The sequence below is a fragment of the Drosophila albomicans genome, chromosome 3 (assembly GCF_009650485.2).
Source record: "Drosophila albomicans strain 15112-1751.03 chromosome 3, ASM965048v2, whole genome shotgun sequence".
NCBI classification, from domain to species: domain Eukaryota; kingdom Metazoa; phylum Arthropoda; class Insecta; order Diptera; family Drosophilidae; genus Drosophila; species Drosophila albomicans.
The window spans coordinates 38079148-38100329 of record NC_047629.2 but is presented as its reverse complement, the minus strand read 5'-3'; the positions used below and the strand labels follow the sequence as shown (position 1 = coordinate 38100329).

The 21182-nt window shown below is 44.1% G+C and overlaps 4 protein-coding genes across 9 annotated transcripts; 1 reads left to right on the top strand and 3 right to left on the bottom strand.

Annotated features, from left to right (window-relative positions):
* Positions 1-1376: 1376 nt before the first annotated feature.
* LOC117571487 (iduronate 2-sulfatase) lies at positions 1377-5523 on the bottom strand. Of its 2 annotated transcripts, none has more exons than XM_034253653.2 (4): positions 4606-5523; positions 3501-4536; positions 2798-2971; positions 1377-2720 (listed from the first exon to the last, which is right to left on the bottom strand). In XM_034253653.2, the coding sequence occupies exons 1-4, from the start codon at positions 4810-4812 to the stop codon at positions 2584-2586; spliced, it is 1554 nt and encodes a 517-aa protein (XP_034109544.1). In that variant the 5' UTR covers positions 4813-5523; the 3' UTR covers positions 1377-2583. The 2 variants fall into 2 exon arrangements, 1 of the variants encoding a protein (XP_034109544.1); XR_007954736.1 differs by having other exon boundaries at positions 2578-2720; positions 3497-4536.
* A 96-nt stretch (positions 5524-5619) lies between these two features.
* On the bottom strand, positions 5620-6480 carry LOC117568260 (brain protein I3). Its single transcript, XM_034248746.2, has 2 exons — positions 6143-6480; positions 5620-6086 (listed from the first exon to the last, which is right to left on the bottom strand). The coding sequence occupies exons 1-2, from the start codon at positions 6219-6221 to the stop codon at positions 5800-5802; spliced, it is 366 nt and encodes a 121-aa protein (XP_034104637.1). The 5' UTR covers positions 6222-6480; the 3' UTR covers positions 5620-5799.
* Positions 6481-6788: 308 nt separating this feature from the next.
* On the top strand, positions 6789-10198 carry LOC117568259 (YTH domain-containing protein 1). 2 transcript variants are annotated; one of them, XM_034248745.2, is made up of 3 exons: positions 6789-6886; positions 7155-8259; positions 8823-10198. In XM_034248745.2, the coding sequence occupies exons 2-3, from the start codon at positions 7272-7274 to the stop codon at positions 10070-10072; spliced, it is 2238 nt and encodes a 745-aa protein (XP_034104636.1). In that variant the 5' UTR covers positions 6789-6886; positions 7155-7271; the 3' UTR covers positions 10073-10198. The 2 variants fall into 2 exon arrangements, with proteins under 2 accessions (XP_034104636.1, XP_051859781.1); XM_052003821.1 differs by lacking the exons at positions 6789-6886; positions 7155-8259 and adding an exon at positions 8641-8745.
* Positions 10199-12534: 2336 nt separating this feature from the next.
* LOC117567418 (uncharacterized) lies at positions 12535-21048 on the bottom strand. Of its 4 annotated transcripts, none has more exons than XM_052003644.1 (8): positions 20407-21048; positions 20171-20266; positions 19389-20105; positions 15653-18242; positions 14936-15054; positions 14657-14873; positions 13150-14591; positions 12535-13086 (listed from the first exon to the last, which is right to left on the bottom strand). In XM_052003644.1, exons 2-8 carry the CDS (start codon positions 20258-20260, stop codon positions 12700-12702), a joined length of 5562 nt encoding a protein of 1853 aa, XP_051859604.1. In that variant the 5' UTR covers positions 20261-20266; positions 20407-21048; the 3' UTR covers positions 12535-12699. The 4 variants fall into 4 exon arrangements, with proteins under 4 accessions (XP_051859604.1, XP_034103296.1, XP_034103297.1 ...); XM_034247405.2 differs by having other exon boundaries at positions 15653-18245; positions 20407-21047; XM_034247406.2 differs by having other exon boundaries at positions 15653-18245; positions 20171-21047.
* Positions 21049-21182: the final 134 nt, after the last annotated feature.

Below are 21182 nucleotides of genomic sequence, written 5' to 3'. Positions count from 1 at the left end.
TTAGCATTTTTTTTTTTTTTTTTTTTTTGGTACCGAGGCAACTTTAGCTTTGGCATTAGCTTTGCTCTCTGGGGCTTTTTGGGTATTTGGGTTTTGGGCTGCGACACTACGAGAGACCCGAGCATAGTTATAGCGGGATGCGATGCGTTCGAGTTGGAATTGTGTTAAGTTGGCTCGAGCCAAAAGCCAAGAGCACCAACCACGTTTTCAGTTGCTCGCAAACTGTGCGTAGGTAAGAATGGAGCATGGAGAACGTCACAAACACACACACACACACACACCGAAACGCACGCATACATACTCACTCGGTATCCACACAAACGGCCTACGCATATTTTGCAATTTCGTTTGTGACGCCCACGCATTTGAATTAGCTTAGAAATAAGCAACAACAGTCAGAAAAACAAGAACCTCGTCAACCTACAAACACTCATACTCATACTCAAACTCACATTATAGTCGACGAGTATTCACATTAGTTGCTATACTCTCGTATACTCACATTCTGCGAGTGGTTTCCAATGTTTTTTCTCTGTTTTTTTTTTTTGTTGCTTTTCTGTGTGTGCTTAGTTACTTGTCAGAGCTTGAGAGCTGTACTCAATTTCGGGCCAGACTGTCTGCAAAATTTCAAAGCGAGACTAATTACTATCTAAAAAAAAACAATAAAAAACAATACAAAATATTCTTAAAAAAAATAGAGGAAGATTTTAAATAATGTAAATCTGGTTAAGAAAAGAAGAAGAAATATACTTACAAAATTATTTAAAGATTTTAAATAATGAAAATCTGGTAAAGAAAATGAAGAATATTTAAAAAAAAAATATAATAACATTTTTTCTTTTAAATTAAATATTACGAAATTATTTATTTAATAAATTAAAATCTATGTTAATTTTTGAAAACAAAATAATAATACTTATTATTCAATTAAATTTAAATGTTTACAATATTTTTAAAATTCGTTTACGTAACACTTCAGCTTTATAATAATTATAATTAAATTATTTTCATTCAATTTTTTTAAAGATTAACAACAAATAAATTTTTTTTATAATTTATATTAGGTCACCAGATGAGGTCCAATAAAATTCATATAGTTTTATATATTAACATATTGTTAGATGTCTACAACAGTGACTGTTGTCCAGTAAAGTTATTAAATGGTTTACGTAGTTAAGTTTTTTTTGTTGTATATACATATTATATTTATTTTAGTTGAGTTGAGAATATTAATTAAAAATAATACCGAACCAAAACATTTTAGGTTTCTAATACTTAATAATACTTCTAGAAATCAGGTAATTTAATATTTCTTTGCAATTCTAGTATATTTCCTTATAAAGTATACAAATAATAGCTTCTCTGTACTGTTTAATATGATATATTATTAAAAATTCTACATTATTACATTGTCACTTTTGAGTATGAATAAAAAGTAAGCTTACACCCAATATTTATTTTTTTTTTAATTGTGTAAAACACCATAATTTGCATAAGTTATAGTATTTCTCTGTTTAAATGATAGAGCGTTGGATATGAAACTTTGCTTACGAGCTGAGCTTTCCAAAAATGATCGTAGGCAAATACAAATGCAATTTATGGCATCTGCCACACCTCCAGTCTTCAGTCTCTAGTCGTCAGTCTGCAGTCCCCAAAAGCCAGATGCAGTAAGCGGTAAATGTGGTTCACAGCCGTCTAATGCGAGTAAAAGCGCTGCCAAAATTCAGTTTAATCACCTCAAGACACGGCCCATATGGCCGCATAACAAGCGAAGCCACCAACACACAGCAACGCAGCGACTTCAAACGCAGCCCACGCCAATTGGCATATGTACACACATACATAAGCATAAATGTGCATATGTGGAGCGTGTTGTGTGTGTGTGAGTGGTGAGATGAATGGCGAGTGGTGAATGGTGAGCAAAGAGAGAGAGATACAAAGAAAGAGAGCGGGGTCGTCTTTACAACATTGGTGGTGGTTGGTGGGCGGGCGGTCTGCAGGGCGATTCGAGTGATCGAGTGATGCGATGTCGGCTGCAGATTTAATTACCCAGCAGAGCGACAGCAGCAGCCAGCATACATATATTTTCACCCGCTTGGCAACAGCTGCAGCAGTGAAATTAATAGCTAGATTTTAGCCATAGCTACACACACACACGCACACACAATGTGTGTGTTTCGCTTGAGTTTCGGCTTGGGCGTCGCGTCGCTGTCAACGGTAAGACGAACGCCAACGCCGACGCCAACGTTGAATAAAAATTTCATTCACAAAAATTCAGAAAACGAAGCAGCAAAGCCAAAAAGGCAATGGACACAAGTCACGCATGCGCGGCACGAACTGCGACAAAGTGAAGAAGGGGAAAAATTACACCCAAAGTATGTGCGCACTCGCACTCACACACACATGGATAGGCTTGCAGCGCCTGTAAGCCGGATGTATTAAATTCCAATTATGACTACAAGATATTTGCTTGGCTGTTTTTTTTCTCTTTTTTATTACGACTCCGTATTATGCATTCACTCTTTTTATGCGTTAGTCTACAAATTATTTTCAACTTCAAGGTGCCGAGATGGTCGAGCTCAATTAGCCAACGGCCTCAATCAGTTGGCGTCGCAAACGATGACGTATCGCATTGAACTCGCTGAGGGAGACCAGATTAAGCTCCTCGCCAGCGTCCAGACGATGATCGTACAGCTCTTCGCCGTAAATGTTGTGCCAGTCTGTAAATACACCACACCACACCACACTACACTTAGCAAGGGCTGCAACCTTCGTTTGGTGTATGTCGCAAACTCACCTCGACTAAAGTTGTGCGCATGGAAACGAACCCAGAGCGTGTAGCGATAGAAATCAGTGCGCAGACTGTAGCCCATGATTTTGATGTTGCGCAGCTTTGGCTTATCGCTGTTGGGATGTTTGGTGGGCAGCATGCCTGGCCGTGGATATTGACTCAGGGCCACATGCTCCTCGGCTGAAAGGGAAATAAGTTTAATATTATTAAAATTAATAATAAAAATCTCATAAAATCAGCAGAACAGTGAACTGGCAGAGTCAATTTGGCATGCTGCAATACTATGCAATTGAATAATATTGTAAATTTAGATTAGTTTTTCTAATTCTTCGAGGAAGGTCTCTAACTATCTAATGATGATGCCTTCCGAACTAAAGTGAGCATTCTTAACATACATATGTACATAGAGAATCAATTTCTTAGTCTCATGGTCTCTAATAGTCTAAACAGTCTTTTTTAGACCCTTCCATATTAAAAATCACAAAAACAAAGGCTCAGTCTGAAGACTACATCCTTGTTAACACGAAGATTTCACTTATTTTCTTGTCAAAGAAAAGATTACAGAGTCTCTAACAGTCCTGACATTTAGGAGCTCCCTTTGCTCACTTCCTTAATAAAGAAATGTATGGAAAGCTAACATATCTATTTACAAGGTCTCTAAGAGTCTAATCTTTCAGTGGTTTAAAGAAATAGTAAGGCACTCACTCACCCAGTCCCAAGCCCTGCAGCTGCGGATATAAGCTCTTGCCTTCGCCACAGGTGAGCTGCTCCCTAGCAACGCTGCTGGTGTTGCAGCTGGGCAGTGGCGGCAAGTGAGCCAAGTCCACCAGCGTGGGAAATACATCGAGTAGCTCCGTGATGCTGTGCAGTCGCCTGGGTTGCGTTAACGGGAACTCGGGACTGCGAATGATCAGAGGCACTCGTAAAGCTACCTCAAAGTTGCTGTACTTGGCCCACTCGGCGTGCTCGCCCAGCGACCAGCCATGATCACCCAGCACCACAACGACAGTGCGTTCCAGATCCAGGCGCGCCAACAGCTTGCCAAATAGATCATCCACATAGGCAACCGAAGCGTAGTATGCCTGACGTATTTGAGCCGCTTGTAGCTCCGAAATGGGACCATAGGGAAACGAGATGTTGGTGTGCTTGAAGTCATCACGAGAGCGTACATCGGTATACGGATTCCAGGCAACATCCGGCATTTCTGGTGGCTTCACAGTGTCCGTGGTGTAATTGTAAAACTGCTGCAGCGGAAAGTGGCCGAGGAACTGGCGAGGAAAGCGGAAATTAATGTGCGGCTTGTGAAAACCCAAGGCGAGGAAATACGGCTGACGTTGCCGTTTGCGGGACTCGATGAAACGCAGCGCCTCCGTGACGGATTCAATGTCGGGCAGCGTCTTGTAGGGCTGTGTTTGCAAGTGCACCGGACAGATCAGATAATTCTTGCGCAGGACGCCACCATTACGATCCGGACAAACGGGCGAGTTCATGAATTGTTCGGTGCGGGGTCTAAACGCGGGTGCAGACCAACTCAAGGGATAGTCATCGGTGTTGTTCGAGGATAGTCCAGGATGAAAGACCTTTCCACAGCTATAGGTGTAGTAGCCATGCTCCTTAAAGTACTGCGGCAAGGTCGTGAAGTTTCCTACGAAGCTGCGCCAATAACTATAGAAATCATAAAGATGCAATGTGTCGGGTCTGCGTCCGGTTAACAAAGAATTACGACTTGGAGCGCACAGTGCCTGCTGCTGGGACGAAAGGTTGTGAATCAGTAGAGGAAAGTGTAGTAAGGCAGCAGGAGGAGGTTGTTTCACCTGACTGTAGGCGCGTGTAAAGATGCTGCTGCCCTGGGCAAATGCGTCCAGATTTGGCGTGCGCGCCAAGACATCGCCATAAGCACCCAGAGCGGGTCGCAGGTCATCGAAGATCACCATTACCACATTGTAGCGACTGGAAGCGGAAGCGTTTGCCCAACAGCCAGTGAAGAAGCAGAGGAGCAACAGAGCAGCTAACTTGGACATGTCTACACGAGCGACTTTTGCGACTGCAGTCGACTGTAGATGTTGCCTCCGAGGCGGATGCGATTGTAAATGCCGGCGATATTTGTAGTTTCATCTCATGTGGCATAAAGGGTATATAGGTTCAGGGTAAGTTGTTGTAACAAACAAGCTTAGAGTGTAAAGCGAAACCAACTAATGTGAGCTTTATAATTAACCAGACAACGCAACTCGCATTTATTTTTAATATAAATATATTTAATTTTGTTGAGATTGAAACTGATAAAGTTCCTCTCAGTAACTAAACATTTCTTTTAAGTGGTTTCTATCTAATTTTACGAATTTTTAAAATTCCAGTCTTATTGTAGAATCGGATAATGTAAACTATTTGGTATGAAAGTGTCAGCTTCTTAACTCTGGAGCCTATGCATTGATAGTTTAGCTAGTAAGTAAATCAGGACAAACAGTTTCAAGTATCATATGAAAGGTTCTTAAAGATACTTTTTAATTCATCAGCCCAAATTGTGCAGGCCTTGTTCATTTAGAGGGTATCTTTAGATCGTTCTTTCGGGCTTGTTTACATTCCACAAAGAGCGAAATTCACATGAATGCGCAAAAAGACAGCCAAACAAGCGGCGGCGTAATTTAAAACCGCCCCCATTATATTTCAATAAAGATTGAACGGAAGCGGGCCTCCGACCACAGCAACAGCAAACGGCAACGGCATAAACATGAAGGCGGCTTTAAGCACTCAGGCAATGTAATGTCTGGACATCAGACTCAACGGATGACGAAGCGTCCAAAAAGTAAGAAAAGATGAACAGAGGCATATTTACAATATGGTAATAATAATATGTATACATGGTTTAATTATTAACAAAGCTTACGATTAGTAATTTGTGTGTGTTTATATATGTGTGTCTGTGTGTGTTTGTTTTTTTAAAACGTAAACAGTCCAATTCAATATGCTGCACCCAATTTTTGGAAATGATAACAATTGTGGCATTGCACTTAGAATGTGGCACCGCAGTTGCCACAACGCTTCTCGCGCATCGCCAGGCAGCATAGAATGCCCACGGGGAAGAAGAAGATGGCACAGCATATTCCCAGTGGCGAGAATGTGTCCTCCAAGTAGCCAATCCGACACGACGGACAGCCGCCAATCACAATGATCTCCGCAGGCGGTGCCTGCTGCACCACAATGCTAACTGGCGTCGTTTCGAAGGCGCCGTATGTGGAGCTATTTAGCGGTGGCGCTGTTGGATGACCATGATGCACACCAGCAATGAGGCCAGTAGCTAAAAATGAATTGTATTTTTAATATATACAGTGTATTTCGAATTAAATTACTCACTGGGATAGGCTGGAGCACTTCCACTCATGACTTCTTCGTAACTCGGCGGTTCGTTTTCTCTCTTTGTGTTTGCAGCCATTCTGCTTGCAATGTTAGGTAGGTAGCAAAGAAGGAAAAAGCTTTTTCAAGTGTTGCAATGACTCAGTCTGAGGGTCGCTCTATATGTTGTTTAGCATTAACTAATTTCTGTTATTGTATTGTTTTTATTGTGTTCTCTCTCCGTTGTGTCTGCCTATTCTTTGTTTTCTTTTGCGTTCTATCGATAATCAGCTGTTTACTGGTTATCGAAACAGCGCAGCAAACTTATTGGACTTTAAATTTGCGAATTGTCAATATCTTATTATTATTTGACAAACTGAACTTAAATGAAATAAATAATACAATAATTACTAGTATTCATGTTACAAAAGATTACCTACAGTACAGTGCATTTTTGAATTGATCCCTGATAATACATTTAATTGGCAGAGTATTTTTTACTTGACATACAAAATAATTATTTAGAAACTCATTAATGTAGGCAAAATAAACAATATACATAGTTTGAGTTAAAAATGTTTCCTGCTATAGCTATCGATAGTTTATACACTACTAATCGAGACTACAAAATGTATTCGATAGATGACTATCGATAAGCACGAATATAATGTAAAGAACGCAAACGCAAAGCAATACATATAGCCGCACTACTCTACCGCCATTGGTCTCTTCTTGTATCTGTTGACGCAAATTCGGTGTAATAAGGTTTGTGCATTAAAATTGCTTAAATTACGTTGTAAAAAAATCAAATAATAAGTGCAATCAATAGTGCAAGTGTCTGTTGAATGGTTGCATGCAACAGGTGGTAAAGAGAATGATGAATTGTGCATATTTTCAACATCGTTTTGTTGGTGCTGAAAGAATTCCGCTTTTGCTAAATCGATTGGCATTTTTTTTCTTCTCTATTGTCTATTTCCGCTGCTCCGCAACTGCTGTCTCGCTCTCGCACGCTTGAATGAACGCAACCCATTAGAGAGGATACACATACAACTACAACAAAGCCGCTGTAGTACTACAGCAAAAGCAAAAACAAAAACAACAACAACAAGAGTGAGGTAAACAAAACAAGAGAAGTGTGAGTAGTTGGCTGATGCGCGACATGGCCGATTTAGACGCAGTGCATCTCGGCCTCGATGAAAATGAGGCAGACATCGCCGAGGAGCTGCAAGACTTTGACTCCTTCGACACACGGAGCGAAGCCTCCAAATCCCGAGGCGGCTCCATGGCCTCCGACTCTGAACCGAGCATTAGCTCGGTCAGCACAGCACCATCCTCGATCGATGGCAGTCGGAGCAGCAGCAAACGTTTGACCAAAACCAAATCCTCCAGCAGCAAGGCAGCCAAGGATGTGACTGCCAAGTCCACAACTGCGGCGACCACAACTAGCACAACAAGTGCAGCTGCAGCAGGTGGCGGTAAAAGTAAATCGAAGAAATCCTCCAAGCGTTCCGCTTCGCCCAGCGAGGTGAATGGTAAAAAGAAAAAGTCAAGCAGCAGTGGCAGTGAATCCAAGTCGAAGAAACAGCTGGAACCCGATGAAAAGTCATCCAACTCGAAGTCACAGGATGGTGAAGAGCGCGACTCCAGTGCCAAGAAATCGCGCAGCAGCAGCAGCTCCAAGAAAAACACACCAACGGCAGCTGCGACAGCAGCCGGCGCAACTGGAGCTGGCGCCAAGAGCGATGCCAGCGATGCGGAGGATGAGAAGCCAACGCATCTGCCTGCTTTGGAGTCGGACAGTGAATCTTCGGACTCCGATTCGGGCACACAGCACAAACGCAATGGCAGCGCTCGAGGCAAGACAACCAAAGCCACCAGCAGTTCTAAGGGATCGACACCGGAGAAGGATGGAGGAGCAAGTGGCAATAATACGCAAAAGTCCTATGACTATATGACGAAACTGAACTATTTGTTCCGCGACACGCGCTTCTTTCTCATCAAGTCCAATAACTCCGACAATGTGCAGTTGTCGAAGAACAAGAGCGTGTGGGCAACATTGCCCCAGAATGATGCCAATCTGAATCAAGCCTTCAAGGAGGCGCGCAATGTGCTGCTCATCTTCTCGGTCAACGAGAGCGGTAAGACAAGCTGGGGTTTCTATGGGGAAGAAGCGTATAACAACATTTCGAGACTCTGTCCGTCTGTCTACCTACGCGTATAATGAACTCCAAGATATCAGATATATGAAAAAAAAAGAACTACTAAATTTGGAAAAATTACTTTTGATTGCTTTAGAGGTGAAGCTGAAGTCCCTTCTGAAGTCATTTTTGTTTCTTAATATCTTTTATATTTATGTTCCGATAGTAATGCAATTTTGAGAATGAATACTTTATTACTGTTAGGTTATAACCTGGAAAAATTCAGATTTTATTTAAGCTCATTTTGGAATTCAGAGAAATATAAATGTTGAGGCAGTCAGTATAGTAAGTGTATTTGTCTTCATATTTATGTTAAAATTATAGATTATTTTTACCAAACCTAAACCACTCAAAGTTAATTTAATATTACTTATAACCAATACAATACTATAAATTACTTTTGTACTTCCCTTAAAAGAGTAGCAGGTATTTAAGAGTCAAGCCCACTCAACTGTAGTCGCCCTAGTTTTTTTCAACTCCTCAATCCTCATCATCTTTCACAGGCAAATTCGCTGGCTTTGCTCGCATGGCGGCGCCATCGCGTCGCGATATTCCCCAGGTGGCCTGGGTGCTGCCGCCCAGCATTTCACCCAAGGCCTTGGGTGGCGTCATCGAGCTGGATTGGATATGCCGCAAAGAGTTGTCGTTCAATGCGACGCTGCACCTGCACAACTCATGGAACGAGGGTAAACCGGTAAAGATTGGACGTGACGGTCAGGAGATTGAGCCGAAAATTGGCGGCGAACTGTGTCGCCTGTTTCCCGAGGACGAAAACATCGAGTTGACGCCCATCTTGCGCAAATCAAAGGAGACGGCACGCGTGATGCGTGAGAAGGGCATCCATGTGATCTACAAGCCGCCGCGGAGCCTCTCCAGTCGTGGACATGGCGGTGGCGGAGGTGGTGGACGCGGCAACAGTCAGCTGGGACCGATGCGACACAAGCGGAGCTATGGCCACGGGGCACCACATCATCATCAGCGACCGTATCGCCATCATCATCATCACCATCATCATGGCATGGGCATGGGCGGCATGCAGGGAGGCGGTGGTGGCGGCGGCTTCAAACGCAGCGGTTCACCATATCGTCAGATGGCCGCCGGAGCTGCCGGCGGCTCTGCTGAGATGGGGATGCCATCGTGGGAGCGTTACATGTCCACAGCCGCAGCTGCGGAGGCCTATGTGGCCGACTATATACGCAACATGCACGGCCAGCTGCCGCCGTTGCCCTTTGTGCCGCCCTTCGGCCAATTGCCCATGCCCACAGCAGCCGGAGCGGCGAACGCATTGCCCCCCGGTGCACCAGCATCGATGTACGAACAGTTGCCGCCACCGGTGCGTTACTACGATGGTCCGGGTGCACCGCCATTGCCGGATTACCCGCCGCCACAGCCAATGCGACCACCGCCACCGGGTTTCGATAAGGCGCCCAGCTATGAGGACTTTGCGGCCTGGAAGAATGCGGGTTTGCCGACGGTGGCAGCACCACCGGGTTTCCCGGGAGTCTATGCCGCCAATGGCGGCAGCAGCAATGCCACAGGCAATGGAGGCGGCGGTGGAGGCGGAGGAAATGGCGGCGGTGGTGGAGCTGTGGCGAGCATTAGTGCTGGCAATCGCGATAATAACAACAGCTCGGTGGGCGGTCGACGACGCGATTATGGTGGTGGCGGCAACCGGAGCGGATCTTCGCGACAGTTTCGTGGTGATCGCGGTGGTGGCGGAGGTCAACGCAGCTACCGGGACACCAGGCGTTAAGTGTGCGGTTGAGCCTAATTGCCGGGTAATCGATAACAACAAAAGATAAGTTAAAAGTGCGCGAAATTTAAAAAAAAAAAAAGAAAAGTATAAAGTAAATCCTCCTAATCCACATCCTTAATTGTGTCGCGTGTGCAAGTAGCAAGTAGCAGCAAAATGCAATGAAAATATCAAGTAAACGTAATCTAAGTGAGCAAACGGATCCGATAACTATCGTTATCGCAATCCAAACGATGATCGATAGTATGAACCGCTCGTATCTTATACACAACACTCCAACTCTCTCTCTCTTCTCTCTCCTCTCTCATACTTTTGCTTAGCTCTTTGTCATGCAAAAGTTCTATATTAATTAAACATAAAACAAACTTACAAAATAAGCAAATTACAACCACAACAAAAGAAAAAAAGAAAAGAAAACATCAGTTAATCCATATTTTAAAACACAAAAAAAAAGAAAAAAATACAGAAAAGAGAGAAAAAATATATCAAGCACAAAATGTGAACTTTATTTAAAAGAGACGCTACAACCAACCAACTACAACACAACAACATGAACGATAACTAACTTACCGTTATATATATATATATGTCGATAACGATATCGATAAATCGAAGCAGTGATGTGTGTGTATTGTGTGCGTGTGCTTTCCCTGTGCTTTTCCCCTCACAACAACAACGAGAGTTGGACTTTGAATTGAACGTTCGAATGCGGAGTCGGAATCGGATCCGCATCCTTCCCACCCAAAAATAAATAAGCAAATAGCACTCATATTACAACAAATCGATCGTTGCAAAACGATAACGATTCACAAATTTTGAAATGAAACAAAACAACCCAACCATATAACACCCGGACAGCATCTCATCTCCTTAGCGAACCTAATGCAATCAACTCCTTAACTAAGGACTCTACTATATACATTCACATCCATATCGTGATATAAGATTATGTGATATTTTTGAGCCTTTCGGCTTACCATAACTTCAACTAACCGACCGCTATAATAATATATTATGGCTTAGCCAAAATTTTCTTAAACTGCAATATTTTCAAGACTGCCACAATTTCAACTCCCATCGAAGGAGGGACTTCACTTGACCCACACTAGCAGACGACTTTGGGACAGTGTTAGGAACATTATTTTTCGTTTTCTTCGTTTGCTCTCTTTCATTGCAGGTGTCATATGTGCCACAGAACGCTACTGAAGATCATTGAGGACTAGATCAAGACTGAAATCAATCTGAAGACTGGAAAATGTGTTGACAACATGAAACTATTTATTTTTATTATTTTTACTCGAACGCTATTATTAAAAGATATAAAAATGAAAAAAAAATCTAATTTGTTTTACTTAAATGGAAATTAAAATAATTCATCGTACTTACATGGAGTCTGAATCCCAGTTTTAAACTAAGCTGTCAGTTTCTTTTCCTGTTGGAAGCATTTATCGGCCCTGGTATCTTACTGAAGAACAGCTGTTTAGGTGTTATGTAGCCCTCGTCAGAAAAGCCGGTTGTTTATATTTTGTTTGTGTATTATACACCACAATTGTTTCTTTGAACGCAAAAAAAGGATAAGTTTATATTATTTACGGTATTTAAAAAAATGAAAATTAAAAGTTTGCGCGACTAATTATTTAGGAGTTAAAATATGATAATATCTTGATTTTTATGGTTTATTTTAATCTATGATGTGGTCACTCCGTTCTATTTCAATAATCATATAATAATTATGAATGAAAATTAATCAATTAAAATATTGTGTTATTTCATATTTACAATTTAAAAAATAAATAGCATTTTGACAGATTCCGATTGTTTACTTCGAAAACAGCTGATGTGCTTTGCCAATGCGTGAAGCGAGCGTCTTTCGACGTTTGCTTTGTGCTCGTCATTCGTACATCTGCTTCCGTCGTCTCTACCCTCAGCCACCCGCTGCTGTAAACATGTAAACATAACCCAACTTTTGAGGCCGAGCAATACATGGCATGTGCATGCATGTGTGCGTGTGTGTGTGTATGAAGTGTGCATGTGCCATGTAGTTTGTCATGTATACACGACATAGATACATGGCAAAGACCGCGGGAAGCGTAAGCAAAGCAAAGCAGCTTTAATATACTTTTTCAATTCTTCAGAAGCAAACCAATAACGCTGTCATGCTACTTAAATTATTTATACTATTTTAAGTTAATAAACTTGTATACATTAATCCGGTAGTGGGTGGGGGAATGACTGTGGGAGTCTCACCATGTAGCCCATATACATGGGTCGGCCGTGTATACATGGCAACCATTCTAGCCTACATGACAACCACAAACTGGTTCTCGGCAAAGGCGGTCAGCGGGGCATTAGAAGTAACACGACAAAGCCTCCCCCCAAAAAACTACATGCGAAGTGCAGCAGCAAATAAATGTGGAAAAGAGAGACTCGTACTTTAAATATTATATACAAATGAATGCGAATTTTATTTGAATTTAGACTTCATTATTTAAATTTATTTTAGGTAGTGTTCAATTACATTTATCAATTACAAATCTATTCATGTGTCTCCTTCATATTTACAACGGACGCAACAGCTGTAGCAACTGCAACGGCGGGATATCGGCAATGGGATCGGGTCCCAGATGCTATGGTTCAATCTTGCGTATTTTCAGACTACCGCTACCAACGCCAGCCATCCGATTCGTTAGTAGATTACTCGGTGAGGAGACGGCATTACTGCTGTTATTACTGGCGCCCACACTAAGGGCGGGAGAGTTAATCAACTGAGGCACCATCTGGTTTCCAGTGTTGTTGTCGGCCCCATTGGCGCCGCTTGGACTGCCGACAGCTCCGTTCTGCAAACGACGCTTTAGCACAAAGCGACGTGCTGTGGTAGTTCCAGGCAGCACAGTCGTTGTGGTCGTGCTCGTGGTCACAGTGGCTGCAGTTGATGACTGTGCCGCAGCCTTTGCAGTCTGCAACTCTTCGGCCGTAGGATCCACTTCCATCTCAGTATTACCGCTATCATCATGCTGTCATTATAAAAGAAATCTTATTAGTTTATAGTCGTTATATAAACACCTTAGTTTACTTACCGCATCGCTAGCGTGCTCTTCGTCGTCGTGTCCCTCTTCCTCCTCGAATTCGGCACTTTCCGTCTCCTCGGGATACTCGACAAGTTGTCCATTAAGCGTGGGGAACTCAATCACTGGCAATATCAGACGCTGATTGCCGTTGCTCTCGTCCATTAGTTGCTGTATTAGCTGAGCAATATCCTCACGCTTCTTGGTCACAGTCAGATAATCGAACCAGTTGGTCAGCTGCTTGATAGGCAGCCGATAATCCTTGATGGGTTCCTTAAAGAACTGCTCCACATACTGCAGCAGATAAAGGCCACAGTCGGTAAAGTTATTTTGCTGTGGCACCTTGACACAATGGCCCGGCATGTTGTCCTTGTTGAAAATGTGCGCCTGCGCATCCGGCTTCTTCACCTTATACTCGCACGTAAGATAATCTCGCAGCGTTGCCACCACTCGACTACGTGAGGCTCCCGCCAAAGAGTCAAATATCAATATCAATGGCTGTTTAACAGCCGGCACATCGTCGTTGGTGACGCGGGCGGGTCCAGCCGAAGTCTGAGGCGTTGGTGCTGGCGAAGGCGTCGTTGCCGATGCTGCCGTGCCATCTTTGCTTATTGGTGGATTGGAGTTCTCGCTATCCTCAGATGCCATATCACTTTCGTCACCTTCCGCTTCGTCGCGTTCGCTTTCATCGTCGGCAATGCGACAAATTTCGCTGGGCATCGTTGGCAACGTGACGGAGTCGCGTTTTGCTAGTGGTGTAATAGTTGTGTTGCCAATCTGCATTGGCACTTTCTTGCCACGCGGTCGCTTCAGCTGTTGAGGCTCTACCGGCTGATTGGTATCATAGGTAACGGGCCCCTTGAGGCAGGGGAAACAGATGATGGCTAGGAACCAATGCGATTGCTCATTGATGGGGACAATGATAAAGTCCTTGTCGAAGATATCCACCAGTTTTGTCCACTTCTGCACACGCGCATGACGCTTCTGGGCCGCTGTCTGCTTCATGTCCGTGGGCCGCGTCAGCGTTGTGAGTCGTTTGTAAAAGAAGGTGCTAAAAATGTGTGTACGTTCGCGCAGAGCTTCCGGGATAAGCGTATTTCGCAGCCAGAGCAAATAGAAATCAATGATTATGTCATTCAAATATGATTCCTTGGTGAGGCACACATAATCCTCCATGCGTATGCACAATCCACCCGTTCCTTTAGGGGGATACATCAGCAAACTGATTTGTTCATCCGGTCGCAGTTGCCTTGGCGGCATTTGTTTCGTCTTCTCCAATTCCTTGCGATCAGAGTCGGCGATGCGTTCAAAGATTTCGGCCGCATCGCTTGTGGAGATCTCATCCACAAAGTTGAACATTGACTTGATAGTTTCGCGTGCCGAGAAATTGATGCTATCAAACACAAATAGTAAACGACGCTCATGCAGACTTCCATTGCCCTTGAAGGTTAATTCTAAAGAGCAAAATAAATATTTTTATAGAACGGAAATCGATAGAAAGGCTTTGTGTTGAACTTACGTTCGTTGCCCGTATCGTCAGGCAGTTGCAGCTGCGTCTTCACGTACTGTGCGCAACGCTTCAGCATATAGAGTGTGACCAGCGGCTGAGCCTGCTCCGAGCTGGCAAAATGAGCAATCACTTTGATGACTTCGCGCTTGTAAATATTCAGCACAAACTTTGCATCCTTATCGGGCAGAATGCCCGCTATGCGCACGCCCTTCGACGTGAATTTTACCTTTGAGACAAACTCATTATTAGCATATATATTTTATATATATAAAGGTGTATTGCACTTACCGGCTCGGTGACTTCAAAGCGATATGGGAACAGACGCAGACACTTGCAATTTAATTCCGTTGTGAATGCTTCGCCCTGGGCTGCATCCGTTTGATCTGTTACATCGCCGCGCACAAAATCTGCAAATCAAAAAATGTGTGAAATGCATTTTTAATTGTGTTCTATGTGGTTGTCACTTTTTTTTTTTGTCAAGTTTGTATATTTTTTGCTTGTATTGCCTGCCTCACCATCGTTGTCCATAATGCTATGCGTGTGCGCACTTGCACTTGCAGTTTGTCAAAATGTATTAAAAATGTTTGCAACTATTTATTTAATTGCAATTTTTGATAAAATTAAATACACACTAAAATCGTGTATCGAGTGCGTTGTGTGCTTCCTCTTTTTTGTCTTCACACTTGCATATAGTAAAAATGGCGTGTATCGCAGCGCCCTCTGTTGACCGAACTACAAACACGTAGCATTGCCAACAGCAACGAAAAATAGTGTGCACATAGCTATACAGGGATGCAAACACAAATATTCATTAACGAATGAAGATTGTGTGCATGAAGATTATGATGACACTGTATGTATGTATTTTAATGTAAATATGTATGTAACTAATATTTAAAAGAATCACAGCACAATTGACGTAAATGAAACATAAGCTGCACTATTTTCAAGTTTCTTTAGGTTTTTAAGCTACTCTAACTTGAACAATAAATAAATATTACTCACCTTTGTAAAGCGCCTCCTCGTCCACATCGGGCAGCATTGGTTCGCAGGCAAACAATTGATTCGTATTGCCATTGGTACTGCGCTTCGAATTGCTCGCAGCGCTGCCATCGGCATTACCATCATCCTGCTCAGCTTCATCCTCACTGCTCAGCAGCACCACGGGATCAACTTCGGCTACTCGACGTCCACTGCGCGTCCTTCCACCTCTAATGGCCGCCATGCCCCTGCCCCGCACGTTGCCTGTGCCTGGTGCAAAGGTGACGCTTCCTCCGGCGGCTGCTGCTGCTGCTGCCGCAGCCTGCTTCAAGCGTGCCAATTCACGTTTCTTGTCCGCTGCCGTCGTTACCAGCTCGCCACCAGGTGAGGCGGTCGAGGTGGAAGCAACGCCAACGCTGCCCATCCCGGCTGCATTGGTATTCGATTTGGTCACATAAGATTTACGCTTGGGCGGCTCCTGGAAGACGCGTTTGCAACGCTCACACTTGGCATGATCCATGCCCGTGAAGCCGCACAGTTGACACACAGCATAGTAGCCATCTATGAGCTTGGGTCCATCGTTTTGGGTTGCAGTTGCTGATGATGCAATGTTCGCTTCTCGCTTCAGCTGCTCGGCAGCATTTGTGGGCTGCTGTTGTTGTTGCTGCTGCTGTTGTTGTTGTTGGGCGTACGTAGTGGGCGTGGCAGTTGTGTTGGCTGAAGCTGCAGCTGCTGCTGCTGCCGCCGCTGCAGCAGCGGCCGCCGCATTCTCCTGTTGCCTGTTCATCTGGAGACTCTCCTCGGCACGTGAGATGAGCTCGCTGGCAGATTCGTTGACGGAGAAGCCCACAGTGACCACAAAGTCAACATTGGCACCGCGATGCTCCACACATTGGATGGTGGTGGTGTTATCAAAAGGCACGCACACTTGCTCCAGCAAATCCTGCACCGTGCAGGACTCTCTGGGTAAGGTGAATGTGATCAGACGCTGCTCCCCCGAAGCGAGTATCACCAGCATCTTGGCACTGTTGCGATCGCGATCAGCAATCGGTTGGCCGGCTCGATTGTTCAGCACGTGTTGCGAGTGTATCTCGTAGTTGTTGTGCGACGTCTGTTGCACGGAAGAGGACTGTGGTGGCGTCGCTGTCGCTGCCTGTGCGGCAGCATGTACGCGCTGCTGTTGAGGTGGCGGCTGTGGCAGCAATCGTGGCGCAGCAGCAGGATTGGGTTGCTGTTGCTGCTGCACTGGTTGTGGTTGTTGTTGCTGCTGCTGTTGTTGCTTGGGCACCATGGTGCGCACTAGAGTGCCTGGTGTTTGTTGCCGCATCTGCGTCAATCCTGCTGTGTTTTGAGTGGCATTTGGCGCTGGTGAACTGGTCAATGTTTGACGCTTCTTAAATTCAGCCACGCTCATGCTGGCGCCTCCTGCTGTGCGTACAACTGGCTGTTGTTGCTGTTGCGGATGTTGTTGTTGCTGCTGATGTTGTTGCTCCTCCTCGCTGCTGCTGTTGGCCGCCGAACTGGGCTGATAGTAGGTGGTCAACGTGGTGCTGTTGCCATGATTCGCTGTCGCCAGCTGCATGGGAATGCCACCAGTTGTTGCCACTGCCACAGTTCCCGCTGGCTTCTGCTGCTGCTCCTTCTTCACAACAGCTGCTTGTATGCGCTCCTCCAGATCACCCACCAAGCCGCCACTTGTGCTCGGCGATGGTGCCACCACAGTTTGTGTGGGCACCGCTGGACGATAGCGCAACGGTTGGCGCATCAACACCATGGGCGGATGCTGCTGCTGTTGTTGCTGTGGCTGCTGCTGCGGATTGCCGGCTGCATCGGTGATCACATGCCGATAGACTTGACGCGGTTGCATCTGTTGTCCAGGCGCCGTCGGCTGACCCAGATTCGTGATGGTTATCTGCTTGGTTGTCTGCGTCACAATCTGCATCGTCTGTCCGTCGCCCGCTGTACTCGTCTGCAGCACGAGCTGAGCGCGCGCCGGACGCACACCTTGTGGTCGCATGCTGCGCACAATGCTGCCGGCCACAGTTGGAACGCCGCCGCCTCGTGGACGCACGTGCCGCACAGTCGCTGGTGCTGCAGGTCGTGTGGCAATCACAGTTCCCGCTGGATGGCGAGCAATGACGGCGCCGCCTCGCGGAGACTTGCCTCGAAATGGCGTGCGCACCAATTGAGCGGTAGTTGCCACTAATTGTGGCTGTTGCACAGCTTGTTGTTGCTGCTGCTGTTGTTGTTGTTGTTGCTGCTGTTGTTGTTGCTGTTGTTGCAGAGGCGTCTTTTGCATCTGCACTTGCTGAAAGACGACGTTATTCGTTTGCTGTGGCACAACACGCGTTTGCACCAAGTGTGCGGTTTGTGCTTGAAGTTGCAACTGTTGCTGCTGCTGTTGTTGCACGTTATGCAGCACGTGCTGCTGCTGTTGTTGCTGCTGCTGTGGCGATGTTGTATACACCAACCGATTGTTGTACGAATGTATGTTGATGCCTTGCTGCGGTATCGCTGTTGCCTGTCGCAACATCAATTCCTGGTGCTGTGGTGCTTGTATCAATACCGGAGGTCCAGTTGGCTGTTGAACTATCACATGTGTGTTGTTTAGCATCTGCTGTTGAAAATAAAGCAAAAGTGACAGATTAGCCAAAGTATAAATTGTGCAAGTTTTACTTGTTGTCAACAACGAGAATAATAACAACAAGTTACATTTAAGTAACAATAAAGTCCTCTCCCAAAAACTTCACTCAGACTTTGAATTGCTCGTATACAAATTTGATCGTACTCAACCGAAGAGCAGTTTGTTCTGTTCTTTTTTGGTCTACTCCTTCTGGGTCCGTTTGCCCACGATCGGTTCTACGCGTCACTTGTCTTTGTGAATCTCGTTTGTGAACAAAAAAGTGCATCAATTTTTTATATTTTATTCAAAATAATCAGAATATTAGTTTGAAATATGAGAAATTCATGTTTAAAATTTCAAAAAGTTTAATGTTACAATAGTACAATGACTTTTTCAGTTAATCGGTCTTTTAATAAGTCTCTCTGCGCGAGTGTCACTCGTATCTCTCATTGTCCGATGTTCGGCAAACAAGCGTTTCACGATCACCTCATCGTAATGCGCTCAACAGAAAACCAAGGCAAAAATAAATAAAGTCTGCTGCTCAGAGAGAGAAAGACACTGCATGCTTTTTTTCGGTTGTTCTCGTAAGGAAAATAACGGTTAACAGTTATTTGCGAGCTATGGGACTGACAGATTAAAACAAGAAAGAACTTGCACATTATTTTTAGCACTAATTCGGAACTCAGTAGTTTACAAATGTGAAAAACAGAATCGAAACATAATTGTAATTATGTGACAACCATGAAATAAAACTTAGTGCTCAAATTATTATAGTTTTCAATTGGCAAATGATTATGCTTTAAAAGTGATGCCATCTTTGTTATCTGAAATGTTTTATACTTAGCTTATTAATTTAAAAAAATTGTAAAATGTAATATATATTATATAATTTTCGGACCCCATTCTACGTTTATTTTATTAAGGTAATAATGTATGAATGCCAATAAATGTTAGAACCATTTTTTAATCGAACATGGGTTATTTGATAAAACAAATCTATTAGCTAAGTATGAACAAAATTATAGTGAGGGCTAGAAGGCTGAGAGTCTGCAAAGCTGACAAGGCTTGTCTACACTAAGTGCATCTAATGCCCAAACTTACACTCGATTGAGGGGTCAAAGATTGTGAGATACTTACTATCTGCCGCTGTTGTTGTTGCGTGGTCGTCATGCGGTAGACAATCTGCTGATGTTGTGGCTGCTGTTGCTGCTGCTGGGCAGGTGACGTTTGCAACTGCAACGTTTGCTGCTGATGCTGTGGACTCTGCAGAAGTTGCGGTTGTTGTTGCGGTGCTGCTTGCACCAGAGACGTGCTTTGTTGCTGATAGGCGGGATGTTGTTGCTGCTGTTGTTGGTATTGCTGCTGTTGCTGCTGCAGCACTTGTTGCTGTTGTTTCTTTTGCTGCTGCTGCTGTTGCAGTTGCTGCATGGAGGCGTGTTGCACAATTGTATTCGATTGTAACACCTGATCAGATGTGTAATAGATTTGTTGAGTATGTTGAATGGCGGGTTGTTGTTGTTGCTGCTGTTGCACATATTGTTGCTGCTGCTGCTCTAGATGCAACTGTTGTTGCTGTTGAACTTCTTGTTGCTGCTGCTGCTGATAATGAACTTGCTGATGCTGATGATGCATGACAACTTGCTGCTGTTGCTGCTGCTGTTGTTGCACTTCCTGCTGCTGCTGCTGTTGTTGTTGTTGTTGCTGCTGCTGTTGCAGATCAGCACCAAGGGTAATGTAATGACTTGCGGTTGCCGTTGGCTGTGGTTGCTGATACTGCGCTGGTGCCGCTGTTTGATAAACCACTTGCTGCTGATCGTTGAACACTAGTTGCTGATCATCTTGCAGCACCAAGGACTGAAACCGATTAAACTTGATTAATAGATGTTTTTTGTTGTTGTCTTTTTTGTTATTGTACTTACACCTACTTCGTCGTGTGGTACTTGCACCACCTGCAGATCCGAATAAACGGGCTTCATCTCCATGTCCTCAATGGCAATATATTGTTCCATGGCGCACTACAACACATCAGACAAATGGAAGACATTTTGTATAACCCATTTTATGCTCTGTGTACTGTAAACTGTGCGTGTGTTGTCTGTGACGTCACAAGGCAGCAGCGCAATTTTCCTGTTCGCAGTCGCTCAGTCTATTTTACCTTTTTGGGCCTTGGCCAATTTGTTGTGTTGCTTCCAACTCTTTAAATAAATTTGTATAAAACACACACACTCACACTTATCTAACGCATTTTTACGCTTTATTTCTTGACTTGTGTTAAAATATGCTGATGCATTTAATTAAATGTCCACGACGTTTGCATGAAAATTCGCTTTCATTACTCTCAAACACCAAGCACCATAGAAGCAGGCACCAGGCAGAAACAAATATGGCGTTTGATGGCAGTTGGCAATGCCAACGCACAGCGTTCGATATGCGCGAGGCGCCCTCTAGCGGCTGTATGCATCGAGTCAGCTGTTCGCAAACATTTTCCAGTGTTGCGTTTTGGTCTGCATTTTTATCGACGTTTGCCTTTAGTACGTTTCCGTCTAATATAGAGGGGTACCACTATTTGCCATGTAGGGCACTGAGACTCAATTGTGGTACCACTAAACGTCTGAAAGCCACTTATCACTGGAGTTTTCTTAATTTTCACATTTTTACTGGCACATCGCGTAAACGACACTAATGCCTTTTTATTACACATTGTGCACATTGTTAAATATTTCGAATGCACTCAAATTAATGTTAATTAAATGTTGATTTAATGTCTGTTTGAACTATGATTTGTGCAGCGCGAAAGGAGCGCGCAGCTCTTGCGAATTATTTTGAAGAGGAAGACGAAAGCAACAACACACAACGAAGTAGTTTGGTCTCAATTGGTGCAACAGACAAATAAACGAGTTGTCAGCTCTGTTCGCTGATTATTTAAATTGG

What these genes read in the sequence shown, in the direction of transcription:
- LOC117568260 (XM_034248746.2), bottom strand. Translation starts at nt 6,221, where the DNA reads ATGGCTGCAAACACAAAGAGAGAAAACGAACCGCCGAGTTACGAAGAA. An exon ending in AAGTGCTCCAGCCTATCCCA is followed by an intron (nt 6,087 to 6,142) that starts GTGAGTAATTTA and finishes ATTCATTTTTAG; the next exon opens with CTACTGGCCTCATTGCTGGT.
- LOC117567418 (XM_034247406.2), bottom strand. Translation starts at nt 20,260, where the DNA reads ATGGAACAATATATTGCCATTGAGGACATGGAGATGAAGCCCGTTTAT. An exon ending in AACAACAACAGCGGCAGATA is followed by an intron (nt 18,246 to 19,388) that starts GTAAGTATCTCA and finishes TATTTTCAACAG; the next exon opens with CAGATGCTAAACAACACACA. An exon ending in TGACGATACGGGCAACGAAC is followed by an intron (nt 14,592 to 14,656) that starts GTAAGTTCAACA and finishes TTTGCTCTTTAG; the next exon opens with AATTAACCTTCAAGGGCAAT.
- LOC117571487 (XM_034253653.2), bottom strand. Translation starts at nt 4,812, where the DNA reads ATGTCCAAGTTAGCTGCTCTGTTGCTCCTCTGCTTCTTCACTGGCTGT. An exon ending in TTACACGCGCCTACAGTCAG is followed by an intron (nt 4,537 to 4,605) that starts GTGAAACAACCT and finishes TCGTCCCAGCAG; the next exon opens with CAGGCACTGTGCGCTCCAAG. An exon ending in GCTGCAGGGCTTGGGACTGG is followed by an intron (nt 2,972 to 3,500) that starts GTGAGTGAGTGC and finishes TTTCCCTTTCAG; the next exon opens with CCGAGGAGCATGTGGCCCTG.
- LOC117568259 (XM_034248745.2), top strand. Translation starts at nt 7,272, where the DNA reads ATGCGCGACATGGCCGATTTAGACGCAGTGCATCTCGGCCTCGATGAA. An exon ending in CTTCTCGGTCAACGAGAGCG is followed by an intron (nt 8,260 to 8,822) that starts GTAAGACAAGCT and finishes CATCTTTCACAG; the next exon opens with GCAAATTCGCTGGCTTTGCT.